This window comes from Sardina pilchardus, chromosome 24 (assembly GCF_963854185.1).
Source record: "Sardina pilchardus chromosome 24, fSarPil1.1, whole genome shotgun sequence".
In the NCBI taxonomy this organism is placed as follows: domain Eukaryota; kingdom Metazoa; phylum Chordata; class Actinopteri; order Clupeiformes; family Clupeidae; genus Sardina; species Sardina pilchardus.
The window spans coordinates 20,286,279-20,313,702 of record NC_085017.1 but is presented as its reverse complement, the minus strand read 5'-3'; the positions used below and the strand labels follow the sequence as shown (position 1 = coordinate 20,313,702).

The window sequence follows — 27,424 nt, the reverse complement described above, 5'->3', positions numbered from 1 at the left end:
TCATGAGGGTCTTAGCAAGTGTTCCTATCATGAGACTAGATATGACTAGGCCACATGCCCTGCCCTGCCCTGCCCGCAAGCGTGTTATGATTAATAATTCAGATAAACTTAATACTTCAGCAAAGGCTTCTCCTTCTGAGACATATTACAATTACAAAGCAAATGCAAGTAACTGGAAGTGTTACTTGTTACTTGTCGGTCACAGAAAGATTCATGAATCCATAATACTCTGGGATTTTCTGAATATCTTTAATTTGCAAATTATTTGTACAGGGCACAAAAAGAAAAAAACAAAAACAAAAAACAAATAAAGGAGCCATGACATCTTTGGTACCTATTCAATGCATTAAGTAGGTTCCAACAGTAGTGCAAAAGGAATGAAAATAAAAATCTTACTTTTGCTATGAAAGAAATCTAGCAAAAATGAAGTTTGCTTTTGTTGCACTTAACTGGTTCTAAGAAATCAGAGCTCAGTTATCTGTCCACAAAACATGGAGTCAAATGGAAGACTTAAATATAAACTGAACAATAACCCCATGCTACAGTTATCTTACCACTGGACAAAACAGTAGATGGTAAAACAGTTTCCTTCCTGACATTAGGGACCGTAAAAAGGCAGACTTAAAATAGACAAGCGGGGAATATTGTCTTTTTTTTTTATCAAAAGCAAAAAAATAACAAAAACAAGTTAAAAGGAAAGGAAAACAATCTTTGAGCGCAATATCAGCATGAGCTGAATATAAGAGGTGAAATTATACATTCCTTCTCTCATACGAGGGTGATAAAGTCTTGCGGTGGAACTCAAAACAGAAACCAAACAAAGGCATCTGAACAGACCAGAGGCTGGTATTGCATAGGAATGATCTGTTGTCACTTTATTTACCTGATTCAATTCAAAAGATTATAGTATCTGTATGCTATATGAAGATCAAACGATTCACGTATCGAAAGATAGAACTGGTCTTATATTTTTCAGTGGTCATGATAACATTCAAGTGAAATGTTTGTCAGTAATACAATGGAATGAATGAGAAGCAAAACGCCATACAAGTATCACCTAAGACAATATATAAACTCAATATAGTCAATATATAAACTCAAATATTTAATAAACCAATTCAAAGTTAACTTAGTGGTATTACAAATACTGCCATTTTTTTCTATGCAGAAAGACTTAGTAACATAAATGATCTGGAAGAGGGGAAAACTACACCTTGCTGTTATAATTCTGGAATATTCTTTTTAATATAAGGAGGAACAACGTATAATTTAAAATATGGAGTGAGTGAAGATATACGTTAAGGCGAAAGACTTAACTAAGACTGAAACTAAACCCAAGATGAAGCCTTTGCACTTGGTCGACTGCAGTCACGTTCCAAGACTTTCATTGGTGCTCACAAACATCCCCTTACGTTTCTCAATGGTAAATATAATCCACAGACAAATGCAGAAGTACAAGCAAGAGTACCCGTCCACACCCTCACACACACACACAAACACACCCACACAAACTCACACACGTTCGTACGCATAAGATCATTTCAGCTCCATCTTCTTCAATAAAGGTATAGCATTTTCAAGCATTTTCTGTGCCTGTTCAAAACACTCGATAGTGAGCTCACTTTCAGGGTGCAGTACTCTTTGCCCAAATGAAATGGGCTCGGGAGAGAAAGAGAGAAAAAAAAACAAACAAAACCAAAAGAGGCTAATAAATGCAAACATGTCAAATAAACGAAAAGTGAGAAAGGCGCAGAGTTAAGAACCATCTCGAAAGGCACAATCTTCCCTGACGACAGCCAACTCTTCGAGCGGAGAGGAGACCGCCACACAGACATGACCACAGGTGCGGCTGCGGAGGTGGTGGTGGCGGCGCGGAGCGAAACCTAAAGCTGGACAGCTGGTGTAGGGAGGTAATGGTAGTGGTGGTGGTGGGTGGGGAAGAGAGAGAGTGAGAAAGAAAGAGAGAGAGAGAGATAAAGACAGAGAGAGAGAGATGGGGGAGAGATGGCGTGAGCGAGAAGAGGCTCCAGGCCTCTAGAGGGGGCTCAATCCTGGGCCGTGAGCGCGCACACCTCCCTCGGCGCCTCGGCCGCCAGCTCGGGCCCACAGTGGCACGCGGCGGAGCAGGGGCCGGCGGCGGTGGACGCAGTCTCTGGCTGGGCGGCGTCGGGGACGGGCAGAGAGGAGCTGCCCTCCTCAGAGTCTGTGGCCTCCTGCTCCTCACCAACTCCTCTATCTGCGTCTCCTCCTCCCCTCTCTCCACCTCCTCCTCCTCCTCCTCCTCCAGAGGAGGCCTCTGGTGGGCTGCTGCCATCCTGGATCTTCTTGCTCAGCTCGTTGCGCTCGATCTGCAGCGCCCGGCACAGCTTCTCCAGCCGCTGGACCTTCTGCTGCAGGCCCTCCAGCTCCTTATCCTGCAGCGTTTTCTACACGGACACACCGGACAAGACAGGACAAGGCAGGACCTCGGTGGTCAGAAATACACGGCCACTACAATACAGCATATGGATTTTTTTCAAATATTTTCATAAGACACTACTATAACCACACAACAAAATATTCACTACTATCAATAAATACATGAATGAGTAAATAAATATATAATACATATTAAATATATTATACTGACAAACAAGAGCATATGGCAGCGTTTCTCAAAGTGTGGCCTGCAGGCTATCCCTAGTGGTCTACGAGTAGAAGTGGTAAAATATCATTTTAGATGAGGTGTTTGCAATATTGAACCAGATCACATGTACCGTAATTTCCCGACTATTAGCCGCGGCTTATACGTTGATTTTGCAAAAATTTCTGCAGCTATGAGGTTAATACAGGGGGGCAGTTAATATGGTGTTAATATGGTTTTGTTTCTTTTAACTTGCATAAAACACTGTCCTGCGGGTATACACAATGCGGCTTATATGCAGGAAATTACTGTAAATCCAAACAGTATTATTTGAATAGTCTGTTTAATAGTCCTGACAGATTTCGACAAGCAAACAGTTTCATGAAACTGCTCAAGTAGCTAGCTTGAATAAGACTAGCTCCCTAGAAACATAACTAGCATCAAACTATCAAGACAGGATTATTTAGAAGAAAATCCTATGAATCCTCTGACACAATAAGCAACGACTTGATGAAAACGCTTCGCTGAAGTACTCCTATTGGGTTTTTTTTGTTTGTTTCTTTCTTTTTAGTTAGGTGGTCTGTGAGGTTATTGTTTTTTTTAAATGGTTTTGTGCTCCTTGATCTGAAAAAGTTTGAGAAACACTGGCATATGAGCTCATTATGGTCCTGGCATGCCTTTGGAGTTTGATCACCGATGCACCCATTCCCCTTCTGTTTCGCTCAGGAAGCGGACGCTGACTGTGGCAGCGCACTTCCTCCCCCAGGACAGCCCCGGCGTGCTCGTGATATTCAAATGGGGGGGCTCGCTCGCTCGCTCACTCACCTCCTCCGCCATCACCAGCAGGGCTTTGTTGCTGCTCTCCCAGCGTGACCGGTACATCGTCGTCTCCTTCTCCAGCTTCTTAATCTTCTTTGTCATCTGCGGGGCCGAGGTGGACAGATTAAACCGCAGCTTAATGACCACTCGTGGCTCGCCTTGCTGAGCAAGCGGTGTCATTTACAACAGATTACCAGAGGGATTACTTTATTGATCCCCAAAAGAAATGATGCAGACAGTATTATTATCACATTTTGCAATACATATGACGGGATCAATAACGCTCCGTTTTCATAACGTTCATCTTACATTCCAAATCCACCTCAAATAAACACTATTGATATAAGTTAGGATGTCTCACTCACACCTTACAGGAGGTTACTTACCTTCTCCATTTCCTGTTTGAAGGTTGTGAACACCTCATTGCTCTTGGAAAGCGTATTTTGAAATTCTGCAAACTTCTCTGTGTATAACGACAACTGTGAAGGGAGAGTGCACACATGCAAAATATTTCAAATCAGAATAGCAGCTGTTAAAGCACAATTTAAGTGTTCATCATTCCCAAGGACTTGTCTAGCTCCTTAACTCCTTAACGTAAGTGCAGGGGGCTTACCTGCTCCCTTAAGTGCTCTTCCTGCTGTTTCATCAGCTCATACATTCTCTGAGACTCCATGGCCTCTTTCAGCAGCTGAGGAGAAGAAAGCCGAGCAATGCAACCAGCTAATGAGACAGATGCTCTTTCAGACACACACATTACAATGTAACAACACACAAGAGCTATAGATATATGTAAGACATTAAAAACTTCACACACACATTACAATGTAACAACACATGAGATCTATAGATATATGTAAGACATTAAAAACTTCACAGACATTACAATGTAACAACACATGAGATCTATAGATATATGTAAGAAATTAAAAACTTCACACACACACATTACCATGTAACAACACATGAGTTCTATAGACATATGGTAAGAAATTAAATACGTACAAACTCTTTTTCCTTCTTGTGTCGATCCTCGGAGTCGTTAAGTAGCTCCTGGGCCTGGCGGAGTTTAGCATCTACCAGCTGTTGCTGTAGGTCTTTGTGCTTGAATACTTTGTCTATATGCTGCAAAAGGATTAAGACAAGCAGATTTAATTGAATTCGCTATACCACATTAGCTACATTGATGATAACCATACCCTGTTTTTGCATGAGAACTACATCTTTGTGGTTTAGATCCTTCCCAGTCTAAGCTTTTCCTGTGAAAGCTTGCATTTTAAAAACAAAAACCATGATGGACATCTCCAAAATCACTCATCAAGATCTCCCACAGAAACAACGATGACTGACCAATCCATACAATTTCCAAATAGCCCCTCTCTCTCTCTCACACACACACACACACACACACACACACACACTCACTTCCTCCCTGAGCTCATACTGCTCGATGAGCTTCTTGAGTTTCTCGGCCAGCTCCATGTTCTCCTTGCGCAGCGTGGCGTTGTTCTCGTTGTGCTGTTCCATCTGAGCCTGGATGTCGTTGAGCGTCACCTGGAAGTGGGACGTCACCTCCTTCCTCATCTCCTCCTCGGCCCGCGCGCGCTGGACACCGCTCTCCTGCATCGGGGAGGGACAAAATAAAAAGGTTACGGCTGCAGGACTCAACTCGATAGCCGAGCGAGCGACCACCCGATAATGTACGTTATTACCTGTGGGTGCAAGGTGGTGATGAGGCAAAATACGCAACTGTTCTGACTGTGTGACATGTACATGTATGTACTATATGCAGTGAACTGAAGTCGTGCAGATGGAAAGTTATGCTCGTAGGAATTTTGAAACGTTCTAATAGGCCAAGATTTTATAATATCCTTATCATGTTCATGTTGCAATGATTTGAGGAGGTTCTGCCTAACTTTAAGGGCCGTTCACACCAAGAATGATAACGGCAAAACAGTATCGTCCTAGCTAATATGAATGATGATGTCCACACACAAACTATAACAATGACAACATGATGAACAATATCATCTGAGATCACTTTCTGAACGATTTTCAGAACGATAAAAAGTTAACAGCCAATCAGAATCCATTACATTTTAGCCATCACATTAATCAACACGAGGACAGACTCCTTATCGCTGGTCAGTGCGGACGCTTTCATCGTTATAGTTATAGTTATTACTCCTGGTGTGAACGACCTTTTAAAGTGAGGATGATGTTCTGCGACCTAGGAAGGCTATAACGTGGATTTACTGTGTGCAGCTCGCTGTTCAACTGTTGAGGCCCGAGCAGAGCTCACCTTGAGCGTGCGGTTGTGTCTCTGCAGCTCGCTGTTCAACTGTTGAGGCCCAAGCTAGATAGATAGATAGATAGATAGATAATTTATTGATCCCGAGCTGACCTTGAGCGTGCGGTTGTGTCTCTGCAGCTCGCGGCACAGGCTCTCCAGCTTGCTGCGGGCCAGGATGGCTTTGCTGTGCTCGTTGCGCAGATGGTCCTTCTCCTGGATGAGCTGTGTCTGCTTCTTCTGCAGCACGCGCATCTGCTTCTGGGAGCTGCGGTGCTCCTCGAGCTGCGAGAGAGAGAGAGAGAGAGAGAGAGAGAGAGAGAGAGAGAGAGAGACACATGAGGCTCCTTTCCTCTATTCAGTATTCACTTCACACTGTTTTAAATCTGCGAAAATCTCATCAGTGAAATACTTAAAGTGTTACACAACACACAGAGTAATTACTTTGAGATAGTGTTTCACTAATGATATCAGCAAAATATATCAAATCAAAACAAAGAGCTAAACCACTTACTAAATATTAAAAGTCTAATTTCCTGGTAATAACAGTTGCGGCCTTATCAACACATTCATCCCACTTCATCAAGCATAAAATGTGATTTTAATAAAGCCAATTCATTTTTGCGTCTCAACTGAACAGAACCCTTTGTTTGTTTGTTTCCAGTCTATTTTCGTAAATTAACCGGCGCGATGAGGTCTGTGGCAGAATTAGCGGGTGTTTTGGGAGCGCACTGCCCTTTCCCGTTATTGTTTCCCCACACACACACACACCGCTGAGCCGAGCCGCCTCTGCAGGACTCCCGTCCCGACTCGAGCCTCTACCCTTCGCTCCGCTCCATTAGCCTCTCCTGCTGCTGCTGCTGCTGCTGCGGACGCTCTGCCAAATCTGATACTGTGACAAGAGAACTGACCCGGTGCCAGGTTTCTCCCTGCTGCTGACTGCAGTCTGCCCCACACACACACACACACACACAGACACACACACACAGACACACACACAGACACACACTCAGACACACACACAGACACACACACAGACACACACTCCCTTGTCAAGCACGGATGGACCCGGGAAGCAAGTGTCATCAGCTTTGACGGCCTTGTGATGCATGACACAGTGCTTTGCTCTCAGGTTTTCTGCATGCAACTTCCATAGAACACGGCAATAGAACCATTTGTGCATCATGCATTAGCAAATGATCTAAACACTCATCAAGGCAACGAAGAGTTTTGAGGACTCTAAAGAATTAGAGTCAAAAAAGCGATTCAAACAGGATTCGCCTCCTGTGTAAATTCACAAATATGATATCCACGACACAAGCTAAAGAAGCCATCATGCATTCCTAAAGCCCCAGCCTGCCTTCAGTAGAGGCCAACACCAGGCCTGTTTTGTGTCATGGTGGCCACGGTCAGAGCCTTGTAGGGAAAAGGGGCCTGTTGGACTCACCAGTTCTGCATACTTCTTGCACAGGCCCGACAGCTTCTCCTCTGGGGTGCTCAGTGTGTTCAGAGTCTGCATCAGAAGAGTTATCTCTTTTCCTGCAGCAGCGCCCATGCACACACGCACGCACGCACACACGCACACGCACACACACACACACACACACACACACACACACACACACACACACACACACACACACACACACACACACACACACACACACACACACGCACATTAGTATTCAGTCGGACAGGGCAAATTGATCTGCACACTCTAGGGAGTGACATTTCCAGGACTTGAGGCTATTAACACTGAATCATACATCATTGGCAATGCTGATGGGAGAGGTTTTCCCGAGCTTGTTATCGGAGTGGTTTCCCCATGCATCAAGCACATCATCATCACACCACTCCCACCACCCACTGAATCAACGTGCACTAGTTTGGTAACACTGAGGGGAAGCCTTCTCCTGCACGTGATGCCCTCTCTGGCCCCAGCAGCTCACCGAGGCCTTTCACTTTCTTCTTGTCCTGCGTCTTCTTCTGGTCCTTCTCTACGCCGCCGCCACCGCCGCCGCCGCCGCCGTTCACTTTGACCACCTCGGTCTTGTCGGCCACGCCGTTGACCTCCAGGCCGTCCGACTGGCCGTTGGGCAGGGCCGCGTCCTCGGCGGCTTCCTGCTGGCAGTAGGTGCTGAGGATGTCCTCCAGCTGCCGGCTCAGCTCCTCCGCCATGTCACAGGTGGACGCCAGCGCTCCCGCCTCGGCCACTGCGAGGAAGAGGACAGAGGGGTCAAGTGACTCTAATGACCACTGGTGTTATTTCCTTTTTCTTCCAGAGACCCCAAAAGGAGACCACATGCTTTGTTTACAGATGTGTTAAAAGTGTATTATTAGGCGAGTAGTCATCAAAGCTAGCTGTCAATTACTTGCCAATTTCTCAATGCATTTAGGTACACGGTTCATGTCTAATGCTATCAAATGCCCATCAAGAGATGGAAGAAATAAGACGTGAACATTCAGCCATTTCATGATCATTCCAGCTATTCAAGTGCTACACTCATGTCTAATCCTTCATAACCCTCCCACCAAGGCTATCTGTAGTTCTATACATACATGTAACATTTTGCAACTAAATACAACTGCAAGGGCTGGTTTAAGTAAGAGCTGACAAACTAACTCCATCTCTATAACCCAACACACACACACACACACACACACACACACACACACACACACACACACACACACACACACACACACACACACACACACACACACACACACACACACACACACACACACACACACACACACACAAATAACCCAACTTGCAGTGTTCTTACAGTCCATCATCAGAGTAATTTTAAATTCTGCAGTCGTTCAAGGGAAACACTATGCCAGTGAATTACTGGCTGTCAGTGCCTGTGGTCTTAAGACCAGTAAAGACCCGAATACCTCTGTGGCCCAAGTAATGTAATGTTTATGGTTTCTTGGTTACGTACAACCATCATTAGAACTGGCGTCAAGAGGTGGAGTTTCAGCCGGCTGAGATTCTTCCCCCTGTGGACTCCCGGGAGTTTCAGCGGGTTCTGTACTTTCAGTTGTGTCCCCCGGGCTGGGTGGAGCTCCAGCGGGATTCTCTGCTGTTGTCTCCTGCTCGTCAGTATCCTGTCTCTTCATCCTTAAGCCTGTAAAAAAAGGCCGTCAAAATAGTAACAACACTAAAAAGTATTAGTGTTGTTGCTAAAAAGTATTTTCGGTCAGCACAACCGCATAAACAGTTGTCGTGCAAACGTTACGTATACACGTCTACTGAAGACTACTAACAGTTGACGTTACTGAAAACAAACCTCACGAGCCCATCCATATGCAACGTTAACGGCACCAGAGAATGTCTAATAAGGACTGACGGCACTGACCATAAAGGATGTAGCGTTATAATCAGGGACAACGACTATAACAAGATTCACGATATTGTGACATGAGCCAGAATCTAACGAACCACTAGTCAGCTTATGCTTACTTGTCTAATGCTCATGATAAAAACAGCCTGGGCCAGCTAACGTGTGCTGCCAGAATTCCCGAAGAAATCGGAGCAAGGTAGGACGCTAACAAGCCATCTTTGTTAAGCCTGGTGCAAGGGGATGGTAACGTTAAGTACAACTTGCTGTCCCTATCACTTGTACAATCAAGTCGAAGGCTTATGTTTATTCAAATATGAAGTGTCTTACGCACAAGCGAAGCTTTCCCTGCGTAGCCAGATGATCAGCTAACCAACTAGCAATTGCTAGCAACAGGCACTGAGTAGGTGGAACCGTGACGTTCACAAACACGCGGAACATGAATACATTTACAGATCTTTAATATAACTTGTTCCGTTATACATATTTCACCTGCCTACACCAAAGAGAAAGGATAGTTGTTTACCAGAATCACTGCCAGATCCAACAAATTCACTTTAACTGACCGATGCTGCTTTTCCTTCTTGCCAACTGACACAGGAAATACCAGAGACCGAAAAAACTTTGATTGGACGGCTACGGCGGAAGTTACTTCCACCGTCCACCATGGAAACGGTGTTGCTCTATGGGAAATGATGTTTTCAGTGCATATGATTACATGTGTTCAATAAAAAGTACCTTTATGATTAAAAATAACTTTCTGAGACCTTCAAAAACAGTAAGTAGGTGGATCCTTTCCATAACTGAATAGAATAGATGCTGCTTACCCTCAGCTAAACTCCACGGCATAAAACTTTCTTTTTTTTTAGAGCATGAGTTTTCAACGCTGACTAAGAAAGCAACTTCGAGATCACCATTGGATGGAATGGACAAATGAATAATGATCACCACAAATAAATGCATGGTCAGTGACTGCCCTCACAGACCACTTGTTCGTCCATAGTCCACTGGTTGAAAGGCCTATAATTAAAGGTCAGGAATGGAATCTGATGCTCTGCCTGTTTTAGTGATGAGAAAGATATAGGCCTGGCTGACAAGGATACAAACAATGCAATCTTATCACACGGCTTGACCTCTCTATGGCTCTGGGGTTGTTAGTTTATGGACAATTGACAGTGCCATTTTGTACAAGCAGTGGCAAACATTCTCCGTCATGACATTATAGTATTTCATTAATAGGCTAAATTATACTGCCATAACACACATCTACTGTGAAAGACAAGATATTTGAGCGTAACATCTTCAATCTTCTACACACTTATTCTATTAGTGTGCAATGCATGCTACCATTTCCTATCTGGTACAGTTTCAAACAATTTTACTGACATCAAGGTATTTCCATGCAAGGAATCAAACAGCACTCTGTGAACATAAACACAAGACTGATTGCAACAGCATTTTTGTTTTTATTTCATTTTGTACAGTATTCGTTTTCCTGGACAAAACCTTTTTAAAACTGCTTTAAACATTTGTTCAATATTGTTAAATATACATCGTTTTTTTTTTTCATGTTTGTGTGACATGTTCAGTATATGTGTTATCAGTTTCGTCACTCATTCATACGGTCGGTTAAGTCAAGTCAGTCGCAGTGTAAGATGGGTAACAGCCAAAGAAAATTATCGTCTGCCCACCCTCCCCTCCACACCCAAATTAAATATAAATACATTTCAAGAGAGGAGAAACAAAATACAGGACTAAAGTACATCATCCACCAGGGGGAAGAGGGGAAAAGTCAGAATAGGGTGTATGAAAACATTTCACAAAAATAACAACTGTTGTAAACACTGGATTGAGATTTGGAAGAGATTTACACATTTACAAGATCCAGGACGGAAGACCAGAAAGACCCAATTTGTCTTTGCTATACCGATGTGTGGCTAATTGTTTTTTTTTTTTCAATCTTTTTTTTTTTTTTTGCACTTCTCAGAAGTCATTGTTGATGCAGGAGCAGGTAAACCATTTTCTCTGCCAGTGGCATCAATGTTATACACCAAGTCCCACTTGATTTATTTGAAATATTTCAGTTTTGATAGTTTAAAAGCTCCGATCTTTTTTTTGCGAAAATGTCATGGTGGCATCTGCCACTGTGAGTAAAAACTGCAGAAGCCTATAGCGGAGGTCTTTATCCCTGGGTAATGTTGGGTTTGGGACATGGTTATTGCAGCTTGCGGTTGCTTCTTTGACAGTTCGTAGGAACACTCATTTCTAAAAGCTGATTCCACAGAAATAGCTTCAACAGATCCAGGTCGTCGATAAGGAGGGCTTTATTGTCGCTTGTGCTAAGTTTTAAAAAAATGGATGGAGGTCAGTCTACAAAATATAGATTGAGTCTTCACAGTCCCCTCGTAAGCCCCTACAGGAGCCAACACACAGGACCATCACTACAAACAGCGGCTCCTTGAAGGCAATGAAAAGTATAACCTTGCCATTTCCTTTACTGCTGGCTAGTAATAACTTATTGGCCCATCTGTGCAAATATGAAAGTTTCTTCAAAGGTGACCTCAACTGAGAAAGAGGATTGACAACATCACGATCCCTCCTAATGCCCCTAGTGGTTTGATTTATATAGTTTTAATTAGAGCAGATGAATGGCGATTCTGAAAACCTTCTCTATTGTAACTAGGTTCTCTGCACATTTAACACAAAAATAGACAGGAAAAAACACAGCATTTCCTTTGCATCTGCATCTGACTAAAGAGTAAACAATAAGAGAGTACAACAGAAAACAGTCCTTTTCAAGTTGTTCCATTATTCTTTTACTCTTTACCAATTTATCAATTTGGTGCACAAACTAAAGGCTGCCCCTTCTTGAAAGAAACGGCTGCAGATACTGAAACTTTATAATGATTTGTAAGAAATAGAGCAGCAAGGTTTTTGCACAAAAAGCTGTGCACATTCAAGTAAAAAAATAAAAATAAACCAAAGACAATAGATACATTTCAACCTGCAGTCTTAGTTGGTCGGATTGGCACTTTAGTGAATAGGAGTGCATTTTTAATTAGTTAAATTCTTTGAGTATTTTTTTTTCCTTTCATAAATTCTTCTTTATTGATCCTCTTAATTCTTTTAAGTTAACCCAGGTCTTTGAGATCCAGGGATATATGAAATGAGGGACCAAAGTTGTACTGATATTAGCCAAACTCCCCATCTGAAGCGATGTGAACTGGGAGGTGGTCTATTCTTGTCTATCTCTGATGAACAATGTAACCACGGTTGGTGGAGACCCATTTTCCTATGAAAGCCAAAACTTGATCAATCGGAACCAAAAAACAGATTTGTCTTTGTCTATTATAACCAATCATGTCCTAAAAACCCATTCACTCAGCAGTAAATTGCTAAGAGTCGAGTGAAAAGAGGCTCTCTGACCACCCCAAATAAGACCCATGAAGCTTGGCTGCAAGCTGTAATTTGTGCGCAAGATATGACTTTTCAGGATATTTCATCGAAAACTAGACTTCTCTTTAGAGTAAATGTAGTACAACAGCATCTTGTGGACTAGACTAATCTACAAAGTCAACACGAAGCAGCTCGCCAGCTTGGCTTTCACCAGGAAAATCTCATCTCCACTGCCCCGACGCTACCAGCCTCGGATGTGAACGCGAGGGTACAGCCAACTTTTCCATTCACAGCTCCTGTCAAAGTCAATGTCACGCAACAACTGGACAGCCACTGGCTTTGCCCATCCCATCAACCCCCCCCCCCCCCCCCTCCCCAATCCCCACACTCAGTTAAGCACCAGTCTGTGTGGCATAGAGGTAGAGGAAAAAAAAAAAAATGCTTCCATACTAAGTTAATATGAATTACAACAACGCACGTCACAGTTTTCTCACATCTACATCTTTTTGTTTTCAAGAGGTAAACAAAGGGGATGCGCTTTTGTTTAGCTTTTAAGGTTTAAACAGAAACTACGGAGATGACCAAAGTCGAAAATGTCATTGCAAGCAGACTTTCATTTCCTTTTTTCGTCCAATCCACGCCTCTCACACTAAGCCTACACCTTTAAGACCATCCTCTTCAGTGAAAACACCACCAAAAGCATTGCCGTGAGGGACAACTCAGTTTTTTTTCCTGCTGGACACTACAGTGAAGTGCATAAACACAAAAAGTGCAAACTTGAGATTTGGGAAAAAAAGTAAAATAATAATATATATATATATATATATATATATAGAAAGAGAGAGGGGAAACTAATTGCATGTGGGGATTAGAAATAAACAGAGAGAAAAAAGGCAAAACATATTGACTGAAAAGGTAAGATTATGGAAGCCATTTTTCCCTCCACTGTGTCTCCATCTGTGTGTGGTGCATGCTGTGTATGCTGGTCTTGTCTGCATGTGTGCATGAGGTGTGTGCAACTTTTTTTCGTTTTTAAATATTTAATTTTTTTTTTCTGCTTTTGTTAGGTTTGTCATGATAAAACGCATGTTCCTTGCCAAATCTCAGTTGTCAGTCGAGCTAAAGAATACTAGCACATAGATTAGGCCTACACAAAATGAAATATTATTATATCATTATCATTATTAAACAAGAAAAGTACTGCATTAATTAGGATCGGCCATTGAACTGATCCAAACTAATTCGCAGGGGCGGGACTAATCATTAATCTCAACAGACAGCCTAGGACAGGACTTGAGGAGAATACTCAACCTCCATTCTAGTCCAAGAGTTTGGCAAGGGACATTCCATGACCGTTGGTAGATTAATACAACACCATGCAAAACCCTAACATGCACAAACTGAGGGCGATCGGAGCCAAGAACTCTTACAATACTAGACCTCCACTGGATATATATATACACTAGGCTTCGAATGAACACAAAATGGAAACACTGGAGGTGAACCAAAAAACCAAAAACGCATCTACGTGAAAGGCAATAAACTAACCCAGCTCCCTCCCCCTCCCCCTCCCCCTCCCCCTTGCCTAAAATTATAAGCAACCAAAGAATCTGAAACAAAGTCACTATGGTAAAGTAAAGTCCTAGCCCTCAGATTTGCATTGTTATTTTTTTCTGTTATTATTCTTGCATTATATAATTAATTCACTTCATATGTCAAATGCGTCATTATTTAGAACACTGCACACCACGAACAACATAGCGCTAGTTTTACCATTCCTGATTAGCTACTAACCTAGATGTCATCCTTAAACCTTCCTATGTTTCACCATGACGTCCCTCGTTTCGTCAACGTCTATTTCACGACGCCTCCCCTTGCCAACGTCTTACGCCTATTTGCATCATTTCAAGACCCACCTCACGCTCAGCCAAAAGACAGAGCGAGAGAGAGAGAGAGAGAGAAGAAAATAATTGTGTCGATTGAACATTGCCCACAGTGTGTGTACGTCAGAGACCTTGAGTCGCAAACTAAATGTTCACACTCTTCCCTAAATAACCCCCACGAAAAAAAAAATGAATCTGGGATAAGTCTTGAAAGCTTTTTGAATTGTACCCTGCAGCTCCGTGGAAACCAGATTCCACATCCATATGGAAAGCAGCATGGATCCGGTTGACCATAATTACAAAAGGGAATAGGGCTAAAGCTTGGTGACGGGGAGAAAATAATTGTATATATTTAAAGGGAAAAAAAAAAAGCTGTGGGGGACAGGGCAGTGTTTTAAGCAACATTCGCCATCTTCTTTTAGAAAATAATTGAGAACTCTTTCAGGTAAAAGCCTCAGTTTTAAACTTTGACCTAATGGGGATGTGCTTTGAAAGTAAACGGCACGGGCCCACGGAAAATACATAAATTAAATTAAAAAAACTGAACTAAAAGACCTTAAATAAAACTTGAAATTATTTCAGGTTTCAGCAGTGATATTCTTCCTCTGAACAAGTCTCTGACCTAGCCATAAGGGGGGTACGGGATGGGGAGGGGTAGGGGCGGGCCCTTTCACTTCTGTGTGTATCTGATAGTATTGGGGTGCTGCTGGGTTCTTTCGATTCTGCCCTCGGGCCCAGCCGCACGGTTCTGTGTTCCGCACAGCTCTGATTGATCAGGGAATACACAAGGGAAACAGGGCTGGATATCTAAGAGGGACCAGAGTGGAGAAGGAAGGGGGGTTGGGGGTGGGGAGTGGTTATAGCTGGAAGCCTTCCATGGGGGCCTCCTGCTGAGCGAAGAGGAACTGCTGCTGGTTCTCATCAGCCTGTGGGGCCAGGTTGGCATCCTCCTCTTCCACACCAAAGTAGTGTTCGATCAGGTCGAAGGCCTTCTGGTAGATCTCCTGGTTCTCGTGGCTCTGCAGGAACTCGATCTTGTCCAGTCCTGAAGGAACAAGAGCATTCAGTGGATGCTTAGAGGATGTGAAGGCAATACAATATTGAGCACAGCAATCAGCTTAAAATCAACAGACCTACAAATGTCAACAAGGGATTATTTGTTTCAAATGTATTCATGACACGCACAAAATCCAAAGTGTATGTAGAGTTTAATATCCTTCAGCTGGAGTCAAAATCACAACAGTCCTGTACAGAGTGTGCATGTTTTTGTCAGTGGGTGGCTCTCAAACACTCTCCTTGATCCTCGGTCCTCCAGGGGCGCTCCCACTGATCTATAACTAATACTGGATAGACGGTAACACTTTACATTACAGATCAGTAATAAGTGGGCAATGTTATGGTAATATATATGCAATATATCACCACCAGATTGCACCATAACATTACCCACTTATTACCGATCTGTAATGTAAAGTGATACCGGATAGACTATCCCATTGTTGTCGCCCCATCATTCTTTATCTAGATCAGTGAGGGTGAGGATCGAGGAAGGAATGGAGGGTGTATAAAACACCAAACGAGAGGCACCCATTGTGTGCATGCGTGCATGTGTGCGTACCATAGGCCTCCTCGATAAGGCCGCAGTAGGGGTTGATGCCAGTGCCACTTTGCTTGGCTTCCTGCTCCCCCAGCCGCAGGATGTTCTCCAGGCCGTTCAGGGCCACCTGCACGATCTTGGAGTCCATCACCGTCAGCAGGTCACAGAGGGGCTTAATGCAACCAAGGTTCACCAGGTACCTGCGGAGCAGAGGAGGAGCGCGAGTCTGAGTGTTTGTTTATGACCGTGAGAAAAATGTGAGATATGAATACCATATGTTAATTAATAAAAAATTAACATATGGGGGGGGGGGGGTCCGAGACTGAGTGAGTCCGAGAGAGAAAAAATATAGAGGGAAGGACATGTGCTATTGTACTCAGTTATGACATTTACAGAACACACTATTTTTCCAAGCTCATATCCGTGGTTAGAAGATGATCCAATGGCTTCATTTTCGATTCAAAAGACGCTGTTAACATTCAGACCGCAATACAATTTAACGAGCTGCATGAGCTGGTAAGCCATAAAGCATATTTTCATCGCATGATTAAATAGCAGATTAAATGACAACTTTTATGGCATTAATGTGCATTTCATAAAAAATGACTTTTCTAAGGCCTTCCTCAGAACATAGGGTAACATAACCCGCTTTCAAACGTGCATATCCGACGTTCTCTGCAGTTTTGCATAATGTAGCGTGCGGGGGGGTTAAGCTGCAGCACTGCCAGTGTACCAAGTGGAATTCCGCAGCGCGCAAAAACGTTTCCGCAGAGGCCGGGACACGGCGTAACTCGATCCAAGGAAAACGTTTCACCGTCAGCAGGCCTCTTGCCCTGATCCGTCTCCAAGATTAGCCCTCCTACCCAGCCCATCCTGGTCCCATACCCCTGAGAGCATGCAGGTCACTGGGGCAAGGCTCCTCAAACATACCGGCCCAAATGGGACCGGACGATACACTTTGGCAACACTAAAGCTGCTGTAAGCGATTATGTTTTGGGAGTAGTTTGGCTGATCTGTCTTTTTTTACGATCTGATGGAAAGAGATACTCGGAGGGGAGAAATCTCAAGGTCTCTCGCGGACTGTGTGACTTGAATTTCCAATGTGATCTTGCTACATTAACAAACTATTAATAACACACAGTTTATGGGCACATAATTAACTAACAATTTATGCGTATCTTTGGCTACCACCTGTTTTACTTTTGCATAGCACATTAATTTCAGCTTTTAACTTTTAATAAACAATGACTTAATTGGAAAATTAAGCACGATGAACTACTTTGTTGTGCTATGACTACTGCCAAATTCTAGCGAAGTGTCAGATTAGGAGTACACTTTTGTTTAAAAGTTGTAGCACATCATCTAGGAAAATGCAGCGGTGACTGAGTATGACATGTAAGTGACGTGTGACTTGGTGGCAGTATTGATCCACTTCTATATGATGCTCTACTTCCTCGTCAATCACTTGGCCACGAAAACACCGGTTCTAGTCCACATTCCCTGGTTCCGCCCACTAGCCAGCGTTCCTGGCGGTGTTCCAAAACTGACCTGATCTGCTCAGCGGTTCCCCCTGAGGTGGCGTTGGTGATGGCCCAGGCCGCCTCCTTCCGGGTGCGGAACTCTGCCTTCTGCAGGATGTCGATGAGTACGGGGAAGATGTTTGCATCTATTACGGTCTAGAGACACGAGAGGAAAGAGCAGAAAAAACAGGGTGAGCGGCTACTACTGACACATCAACATGGTTGGCAGGCCACAGCCACATACTTCCATACAGGCCGGTGGAGTGAGCTAATTATATTTTCTGTCCTTAAGCAACATTTAATCCTCTGAAGTCTCTCGCGTGCTGAGCTGCATAGCATTCAAACACGTATGCAGTACTAGTACTTCACTGTGCCGGTCTGGTCTGTGCATGCAGTCATGCACAAACCATCTTAACTTTTACTGAACCTCATTTGATATTAATGAAAACGTATTCAGCAGGTCTGTTTCACCCAAAGGTTCGTTATTTTTTGTTTTACATATTTTCACGGCTCTTATATTGCTGCTGGGGAGAGAAACCCATCGCCCTGGCACAGTAAGCTCCTCGCTTTACCTGCTGCCCTACAGAGGAACACGGGGAGAGAGGGGCAGAGGAGAGGAGACCCACCCATGTTATGAGGTGCCTGCAGGGATGGGAAGAGCTTACCTGGATCTGAACCCTGTTCCCTGCTGTGATGTTGGAGATGGTCCAGCACGCCTCCTTCCTGATGGACTCCTTGGCGCTGCTCAGGAGGTGGAGGAGGCAGGGCAGAGCCGAGCAGTTCAGCACCACCTGCAGGAGATCAGAGCCACGTTAGAGCCCACCTCCACCACTGCACGCTTACTGTGCGTTCAGACCAAGACCGTCAAAAGCGTCAAGAGCGCCGGAAATCATTCATTTTCTATGGAGAGTCGGCGTTACCGGGGTCAAAAGCGTTCTGGGCGTGAGTGTGGCTTCATGAGCTTCACGGGCGTCAAAAAAAAGTTGAGCCTCAGTTAACTTTATGGTAATGAGCTCTGACACGGTTCGGCGTCAACTAATCAGAATGTCAAACTTGCAGGATTGCTGCTTGTGGTTTGTTCGAATGTTTCACGTCATGGCTTTGACGCTTTCGGCGGCGAACTGGGTTGAGCGTCGAGCTATGAGCTTCACCAGCGACTTTGACGCTTTTGACGGTCTTGGTCTGAATGCACAGTTACAAACACATACTACACGTTACACAACACTCATCATGTGTATATGAATCAGCCGATACCAGTTGTAACTTCTACATTTCTGATATAACTTTCACAGAGACTCCAAGTACACGGTTCAGTGACTAACCTGGGTAAGTTAACTCTAAATAGGTGTTAAACCTGATAACAAGGCTCATTCTCCATATTAAAAATATGAAGTTAACTACCACTTACTGAGAACACTTACCCAGGTTTGTCACAAAACCCCATATCTGACTGGAATGCACCCCAGGCTAAGAAGAAACTCCACTCTTGAGTTAATCTCCCCAAAGTGCATAATAAAATGCAAAATCAGACAAAATCAGAGTAGCAACAGCTGTAGGTAATAGACAAAGAAACACTTCCACTGTGTCTCACCTGAGTCTGAATGTCATCGCCGGTGACGATGTTCCCCACAGCTCGCAGTGCAGGTGAGGCCACCTTGTAGTCTGTGTGCCTGAAACAGGAGAGACGGAACGTATATGACCTAGAACACTGACCCTAGAACAGTGATCCTCTCCAACGCATGCCAGCGCAACACACCGTCCGCCATGTATATGCACAGCACGCAACCTATGCAGGAGTCTCACAGATTTATGACCCGTGATGACATGAGAGCCTATCCCAAGGGTGAGATTTCACTCAAGCCCATACGCAAATACTTATACTTTGCCCATAAATCTACTCTGGTGGCAAATGAGTATAAAGCTATTTTCAGTCCTTTGTGGAGGTGTCTTGTCGTGCCACCCCATGTCCTCTTAAGTGTTTCTGTGCCACTTTCACACATTCAAACAGGCATCCATGCAGGGCAGGGACACACACACACACACACACACACACACACACACACATTCACTGCCCTATGGGCAGTATTAACTCAAAACTCACTCTGTGCTGCATCTCCACCCCCCCTACTCCCTTGTTACTGACACACACTGACATCCCCCCTCTTTACTCCACCAACACACACACACACCACCTTCTACTACTACTACTCACATGAGTAGCTCCACCAGTCTCCGGCAGACGCCCGAGTCGATGACGGCCTGGATCTTCTCGTTGGGCCCGTCCGAGAGGTAGGACAGAGCCCAGCAGGCGTCGGCCAGCAGGTCGATGTCGCTGCTGAAGAGCAGGCGCGACAGCACGGGCAGACACGGGGACACCTGCAGGGGGCGACAGAGGGCAGCATGAGAGAGGGGGACATTGAGAGGTCACACGTATGGTATAGAACTGGCCTGGTCATACCAAACCCTCGTACTAATATCATACAGAGGGTCTGGACCTACTCCATTCAGAATCGATTTAAAGCAGGAGGCGTGAACTCTGTTGAAGATTGAAAAGATTGGGCCTGATTTTACCCAATAGCATATGCTAGACGTCATCGTTAACACCCGCCTCCCCCCATCCTCCCCATCCCCTCCATCCGCTGATTGCTCCGGTCGGAATGCATCCTGAGAAATCGAGTTCAATGGGATCAGACCCAGACGTAATGGTGAAGGGAAATGAAAATTGAGCGGAAGCTTACGGAGGGCTATGCCAGGCTAGTATAGAGCACACCTCCTTGAAAATGCAAGCTTAAAATACCACCGCACACGCAAATCATCCTCATACACACCCGCACAAAACGTATCGGCAAAAGTATCGGCACATGCCTACTGCAGGTGGAATGACGGAAAGCCAACGATCATAAAAAGGTTCATAAAAATGGACTCCACAAGAGAGCATCGGCAGAATTTAACCTCTAGTGGAGGACGAGGCCAATGGGGAGTTTAATAATCTATAAAGTAAATCTGTGGATCCTTAAGTGCAACCATTGACAGGTAAAGGTTCATCCAGGCACCTTTTCAAAGTCAGGCGGTGGGCTTTTGCCTCTGCAGAGGTTGGACAAGGCCCACACAGCGTTCCTGGTCATGGTCAGCCTGGTCGATTTGGTCAGCAGTCTGAGGAGAAACACACACACACACACAGAGCCACGCTTAAGATTCTATCACCACCTTCTACAAAACTATGTCCTCCACACACACTTCCCATGTCATATAACACCCAAGTAACTGAGATCTGACAACCTGTCTCAGTCTGACAGCTACATAGCTGGTGTGACACAGATCTGACTCAGTCAGAGTGTCATTTTTTGAGTGTGTGTGTGTGTGTGTGTGTGTGACAGGGTCTGAATGAACGGGAGGTGGGAGTGTGATGACACGAGCAGGCGCTTACGTTAGTAGTGGCGGGAGGATGTTGCAGTTCAGCACGTAGTCTCTGCACATGGCGCTGTCGCCCGCAATGTTGCCTAAGGCCCACACCGCCTGAGGGAGAGAGAGAGGGGGAGAGAGAGAGAGAGAGGGAGAGAGGGAGAGAGAGAGAGAGAGAGAGAGAGAGAGAGAGAGAGAGGGAAAGAAAGAAAGAGAGACAGGGGGGAGTGAGAGAAGGAGAGGGAGAAACAACTTCATTAGACTACATCGCCAGAAATATGCAGATAATTACATCATGATACCAGGCTGCAGAAAGGCTTTGAAAATTCAGTGGATAAACCCGGATCACAGGGGCCAACGCATCGTGTTACGGGGGGAGAGGGTGGCAGAGGAAGCCGTTTGAAGTCTGTGGAAGAGCAGTAACTGATAGGGCGGCCCCTGTGGATCAAAGCCAATAGCGGCACTGCGCTTGGTGGAGCTAATCTGACAGGCGATACCTGCTCCTGGACGTCTTCAAAGTCGGAGTTGAGGAGCTCGATGAAGACTGGCACAGCCCCGGCCTCGATGACCACCTTGGTCTGGTGGGACGTGCCGGACGCGATGTTGGTGAGAGCCCAGGCCGCCTCGAACTACGAGGACAAATGAATTAAAAAGCAATGCCCCCGTGTCAAAACACCTCCTTGCCATCACCTTGACATACATATACAACAACATCCAATACAAGCAATGACATACTGAAGAAATCCAAGATACACGTGTTCCTTTCTTTCCTTTTTCACCCCCAAACAACTGAGCATACACAGCAAGATGTGAAAGAAGTCAATGGCCATGGGCGTCACTTTGCCCCAAGTGCATACTAGAGATGCCCATTTGGCTGCAGTGCACAGTGCCAGTTTGGCGTTGCTTTTTTAAACCACAGATACAAAATTGAAAATGTTAAGTGTCAAGCGGACATGTTTTTCATATGGCTAGCATAAATGACACCCATGGCATTGGGAAGGACTTTATTTACAACACTGACAGCATTTGTAGGTGAGGTGGGGGAGGGGGGCAGTTGGATGAGTCCGGGGGGTGGGGAGGCAAGCTCACCTGTAATGTGCAATTGGTGCTTTTATGGAGGAACTCCACAAACCTATTCACTACCCCGGGTGTGCTGATGACCTCATCTATGGGTGGATTGGGCTCTGTGGGCAACATGCACAATGCAGGGCGTGAAGTCTCATCATACACACAGATTCTCTCTTAATCTCAGACACACAAACACACACACATACATATTCTCGCTTAATCCCGCTCACACACTTTAACTCTCAATCACACACACATACTTCCACACAACATACACAACTCATGCCAAGGCTGCATATCAGGTGAAATTCTGTGTGAAGGCATAAGATTCTATTCTGTGTGTCTTGAGGCCTATTCAAAAGACCATTATTAAAGAAGTTTGCCAAGATATTCGTTTGCCTATAATTTATCCAAGAAGCAACCCTTTTTAAAAACCCTAAAAGCAAGACACACAGAATCCCAGTGGTGATTGTGCAAGAAATGACGGAAGAGCTGCGGCTGACCTTTGGATAGTAGCTTCCTAAACTTCTGTGTTGTGGCTAGCTGGAGTTCTGGGTCGTCGGAGAAAAGCATCTCCACCATGTCTCTTGTGATGACTCCATCCTGGACACCGAGACAGAAAAACAGGATGAAAACATCTAACGCCAGTAAACCCCCATCAGGAAATGCCTCAGGAACTTGAGCAACCTTCAGCATTTGGCTGCATTGGGTTGACCGCAGGTGTGCACTGTGTGACTAATGTGAATCTGATCAACATGGATGTGAATAATTCCACAGACTCCTCACTGTGCTCATCTTTACCTCTTAGCCATCAATCATTTAGATGTCCAGAAGAGGATGATTTAAAGACAGTCTCTGGAACTGTCCTGAGCTCACAGAACTGAACGTGTTGCTAGCTTCCATTGTATAGACAATCATTCAGAGACGCAGGCATTGTGCCCTGAAGATTACTTATTTTGTGTGCATGGCACTTGTCTGAATAGAGGGTGTGGGCCCTACCAGCCACATCATCCCTTTCGGATGCTTTCAAAGAGACTCTGCCTTCAAATCAACCAAGTACATTTGTTTGTGTGAATGGCAGACTGAAATGAGGGTGTGTGGAGGGTGTGTGCTGTTAGCAAGAAGTGCTGCGCTGCCATCGCTAAGAGCTTTGCATATCACCAGAGCTTCCACTCACCGGGTTGGAGGCAGACGTAAAGAACGGGTCCATGAGGGGAGATTCGAACGTGGCCGCCTCCTCGTTCAGCAGCTCCACGTTTCTCCTTTTGAAAAGCTGGAGCACGAGAGAGGGAGGAAGAGAGAGAGAAGAGAGAGAGAGAGAGACAGAAACAAAGGAATGTATGAAACTACTCCTGCAAAAACCACATGGCACAGCAAACGTGAACAAACAATAAAATCTGCCGAGCCTACAAGAGAAAGCTGAGGGGGAGATGGAGTGGGAGCTGGTGAGAGAAAGTCATAGATGAAGACAGACTGAAGAGTCAGGTCGACCCATCATTGTTATCTATCCTTCAGTCTTTGAGGGAATCTCAAGGCAATAGAGTTAAGGAGAAGAGGTGGGGAGGAGTATTGTGGCACATAAAGGGGTAGGAAAGGGAGCAAGAAAGAGGGTTTGAAGAGGGCAAGGAAGGGAGGATGAGAGAAGGGAGGAGGAAAGGATGCATGGGAGAAGAGGGTAAAAAGGGGAGAATGGGAGAGGAGGGTAGGAAAGGGAGGATGGGAGAAGGGGGGGAAAAGGGAGCGAGGGAGAAGGGGGTAAGAAAGGAAGGAAGAGGGGTAGGAATGTATAATGAGGTCGAACAATGAATTAATCTTGAATATTTGAGGGAATATTAAATCAATAGAGGAGGAAGTAGAGGAGGAGAGGTGGGGAGAGTGTCACGGCACATAAAGGGGTAGGACACGGACGAGGGTAGGAGAGGAATCGTGGGGGAAATGGTAGGGAAAGGCCGCGGAGTAGAGAAGTGTGGGGTGTGTAAGTGTGGAGCAGACAGCAAGAGTGTCCCACCTGCAGCTCCCGCTTCTGTTTCCTGAGCTGGATGCCCTCCTCCTCCCGCCGACGCCGCATCTCCTCCAAGTTCAGCGCTTTGTTCTTGTAGCGGTTCATCCTGTAGTTATCCTTCGCAGGACTCGCTGCCGTCTCTGCGGGACAGAGGAGCGCCGGGGGATGAAAAAAAGGGGGAGAGAAGGAATGAGAACTAGACCTTTTGTGAAACATTAGGTTCTCAACAACACAGGGTCAGTGGATGGGGGGGAAAAAACAACACCACCTTGACAGCTTCTTAAAGTGATAATCTATTCCATATTACATCCAAATTGTTTCTGTATAGCCCATAAGGTCATTCTGTCTGTCTCCGGAGGAAGACACTAATGGGGGCAATATTAAGCATTTATTGCAGTCATAACCTTCGCACATAACAGACCTCCTACGCCTGAAGAACTGCCAGGTTTGTGGATGGCAAATAATTCTGATTCATGAACATTGGTGTGAGGAGGGAAGCCCTGACAACAGGCCAAAACGTCCCCAGTTATTGCACAGAAACAAAAAAAAAAGTCTCCACAGCACTGTAAACATCCTTATACAAACGCAGAAAGCCCAGTGCCCAAAACCACAACAACAACCAGTGACCGACATTTAAATAAGACCAGGGTTGTCACAATGACGAAAACAAAGAGTTGCCATTCTGGGTCGAATGCCCATTTCCATCTGTCTCTATTCCATTCCACAGTCTGTCTCTTTCATAGCGTATGACTATGCATGGCCCAGCCATTCAGTGGGTGGCTGGTTGGCAGGCACCGGTCCGATTTATCCAGGGGCAGCTAATCGCCGAGCTTGCATTAACTGGTGCCCAGTCTGCCTGGCCTCAGCGTTTGTGCCATGTGCTTGCCTCGCCCGCTTCCACTGCCACCCTGACCCCCTCCAAGCCATTGCCTTCTGGAGATACACACAAACATGGAGAAACAGACTTCTGCTCTGTATTCAACGAACACACACACACACACGCACATGACAGGACTACCCTTGCAAACCCACACACAGTCACACGCGCCTGACCGTCACACTTAAATCAGTCACATTCCTGAAGTTCCAAATAACATCTGACAAGGAGGCTGGGCTTCTGACAAGGATCCTCAGAAATGCTGCCTTGGGTTGCAGAGGGCACACGACATGCACTAGGAAAATAAGGGGAATGGGTGTGTATGTGGTTAGGCTAAAACCCAAATGGTCAATCATCAACCCACGCTCCAGGAAACAAAACAAATGCCAGGGGCTACGACAGGGAAATACCCTGGAGCAGGAAGTACCTTTGAAGTGGACCTGCTCTGCTTAAATCAGCCTGTGTGACAACCAGCATACAAAGTGGAGCAAAAAGATGGAAGACGGAGCTTAATTATAGCCCCTTTGCTCTCTACTCTCCAGCAGAGAGTAACAAAAGTGTTATGGGAAGCATGTGCTTCAGTCTAAAACATCATAATCATTATTTTATTATTTAGGCTTTCTCTCATTAAGGACAGTTCATCATTTGGGGTAAACTGGGGGGGGGGAGATAAAGACGAATCCTTCAAGGGGAGATAAAGACGAATCCTGAATCACGTCACATCACTGTGACTATATAAAAGGAATAATCCCAGAGCAATCTCCCTCCTGATCTGAGAGTGTGTCACAGCAGCTAAGCTATACTTTCCACCCATCACATGGCTCTCTCAAATAGCCTGGTGGGCTGCTCAACCCCCCCACCACAAGAGCTATTTTAAATGAACTACATGGCCTCAATAAGTGGGAATGCTGAGCAGGACGGTAGGAGGGGGGAAATACCCAAATGGTAATGAACAGAGCCTCCACTGCAGTCTGTATAGACTAGAGATGCTCATAGACACTGGACTGGTTTTCACTCAGTAGGCCCAGATACTACACAATGGCTCTTTCCAAGTAGAGTCCGGGAATTATTTTTTGATGCATCAGGCCACCAGTCGTCATTGATGACTTCTTGAAACAGAATACAACGCGAAGCCAGATCAGCAGGAAAGAATGAATAGTAAGGGGCTGGGTGTCCCCGATGTCATTCAAGTTCACTGACGCCCTGTCCATTTCTCTCGTTTCATCTAGCTGCGAGTCCAAGACTGTCAAACACGAGACGTGTCGAGCACAACATCACGCTTCCCCTGACGTTTGATGTTACTAACGCAATAAAAAAAAAAACCGCAAACACAAGTATCCAAGACATGGCAAGCTATGTCCCCATTCTCTACGATAATGTTAGGCTAACGTAATGTTAGAGTAACATTCAGCTCTAAGTCAGTCTACCAGTCAGTTCAACATTATCGACAGTTCGACATTATCTACTGCCCGCTGATTCACGTTACCTACATGATCTTAAGAGATGAATAAATTCGTACGCGTGGTTTATGAAATGAAGAGACTGTGAATAAGCAGAGATTTAAGGAGTCACCATAGAGAGATTACCCAATAGCAGACTGCTGACCTAGCCAGGAATGTAGACGTCAAGCTAGCTACAACTAGCAAGTCAATGTTAGCTTTTTTCGCTGCTTTAGAAACCGTTAACTTAGACCTTGTTATTACTCAAATCTATCGACTATTGACAATAATACCGGAGTACAATATATACCTCCCAGATAAAAACAGCATCTGATGTTACGAACACTATTTTTAGTTGTCGCATTCAAGTCTTTGTGATCGGGGAAACATTAATGGGTAGCTTGATGTGTAGTTGAGGGTTAGCTTACTCGTAGCTGGTTAGCAAGACACTCGACGTCGCTAGCTAGCTAAATACTGCTATCAAACTGACAGGCGCTAGGTGACTTTGTTTAATTAGCAAATCGCTGAATTCTGAACCTTAGTAAAATAGCATTCAAATGAAAACAAGTGTGAGTGATACAAAACAGTTATCAACTGAAAAAATAGCACGTTCCACTCGAGTAGGCGAAGCTGTTAGCTAGTGGGTTGCTTAGAGAGGCTAAGCTACAAGAGCTATCAGCTAAGCTAAGTTGCTACCTAACTGCATGAACATAAAGATTTTACTCCTATACGTCGTAAACACCCTGTCATCTCCAAATACATACAATTAAGTACATTTATCAGAGGAGGAATGTATTACAAATGATCTGGACTCACCCATACTGTCTTATGTATGCGAAAAACTCTCCCTTGCTAATAAATAAAATGTAAGTAATCCCCTCTATCTCCTTGCCTTCGAGAATTTGCTTCTCTCACACAAACAATATGTCGGAGAGCTACGGCAGCCCCAATGAGACATGCGTAATGACGTTTGCCTTTTTAAAACATGTCATGCATGTCTGCTCTTAAAATAGTAGATTATATTAATAACACTCAGTAAAATTCAGAGTTGAAATATAGTTAGTCATAAGAAATGAGGGCATTGAGTCATTGGAAACCCAAACATTAAAGTTGATTAGCACGTCTGAAAGTCATAGGTCTGAAAGATATCCATCTCTTAATAAG

The 27,424-nt window shown here is 44.8% G+C and overlaps 2 protein-coding genes across 2 annotated transcripts; both read right to left on the bottom strand.

Annotated features, from left to right (window-relative positions):
- Positions 1 to 225: 225 nt before the first annotated feature.
- txlna (taxilin alpha) lies at positions 226 to 9,710 on the bottom strand. Its single transcript, XM_062528951.1, has 11 exons — positions 9,603 to 9,710; positions 8,678 to 8,863; positions 7,679 to 7,942; positions 7,177 to 7,268; positions 5,844 to 6,014; positions 4,865 to 5,059; positions 4,445 to 4,564; positions 4,056 to 4,130; positions 3,829 to 3,921; positions 3,449 to 3,544; positions 226 to 2,426 (listed from the first exon to the last, which is right to left on the bottom strand). The coding sequence occupies exons 2-11, from the start codon at positions 8,853 to 8,855 to the stop codon at positions 2,046 to 2,048; spliced, it is 1,665 nt and encodes a 554-aa protein (XP_062384935.1). The 5' UTR covers positions 8,856 to 8,863; positions 9,603 to 9,710; the 3' UTR covers positions 226 to 2,045.
- Positions 9,711 to 14,060: 4,350 nt separating this feature from the next.
- Positions 14,061 to 27,198, bottom strand: kpna6 (karyopherin alpha 6 (importin alpha 7)). Its single transcript, XM_062529478.1, has 14 exons — positions 27,077 to 27,198; positions 23,951 to 24,084; positions 23,120 to 23,215; positions 22,446 to 22,545; positions 21,964 to 22,058; positions 21,372 to 21,503; positions 20,900 to 20,988; positions 20,526 to 20,625; positions 19,685 to 19,848; positions 19,064 to 19,142; positions 18,138 to 18,263; positions 17,501 to 17,628; positions 15,974 to 16,152; positions 14,061 to 15,400 (listed from the first exon to the last, which is right to left on the bottom strand). Exons 1-14 carry the CDS (start codon positions 27,078 to 27,080, stop codon positions 15,213 to 15,215), a joined length of 1,614 nt encoding a protein of 537 aa, XP_062385462.1. The 5' UTR covers positions 27,081 to 27,198; the 3' UTR covers positions 14,061 to 15,212.
- Between the last annotated feature and the right edge of the window lie 226 nt (positions 27,199 to 27,424).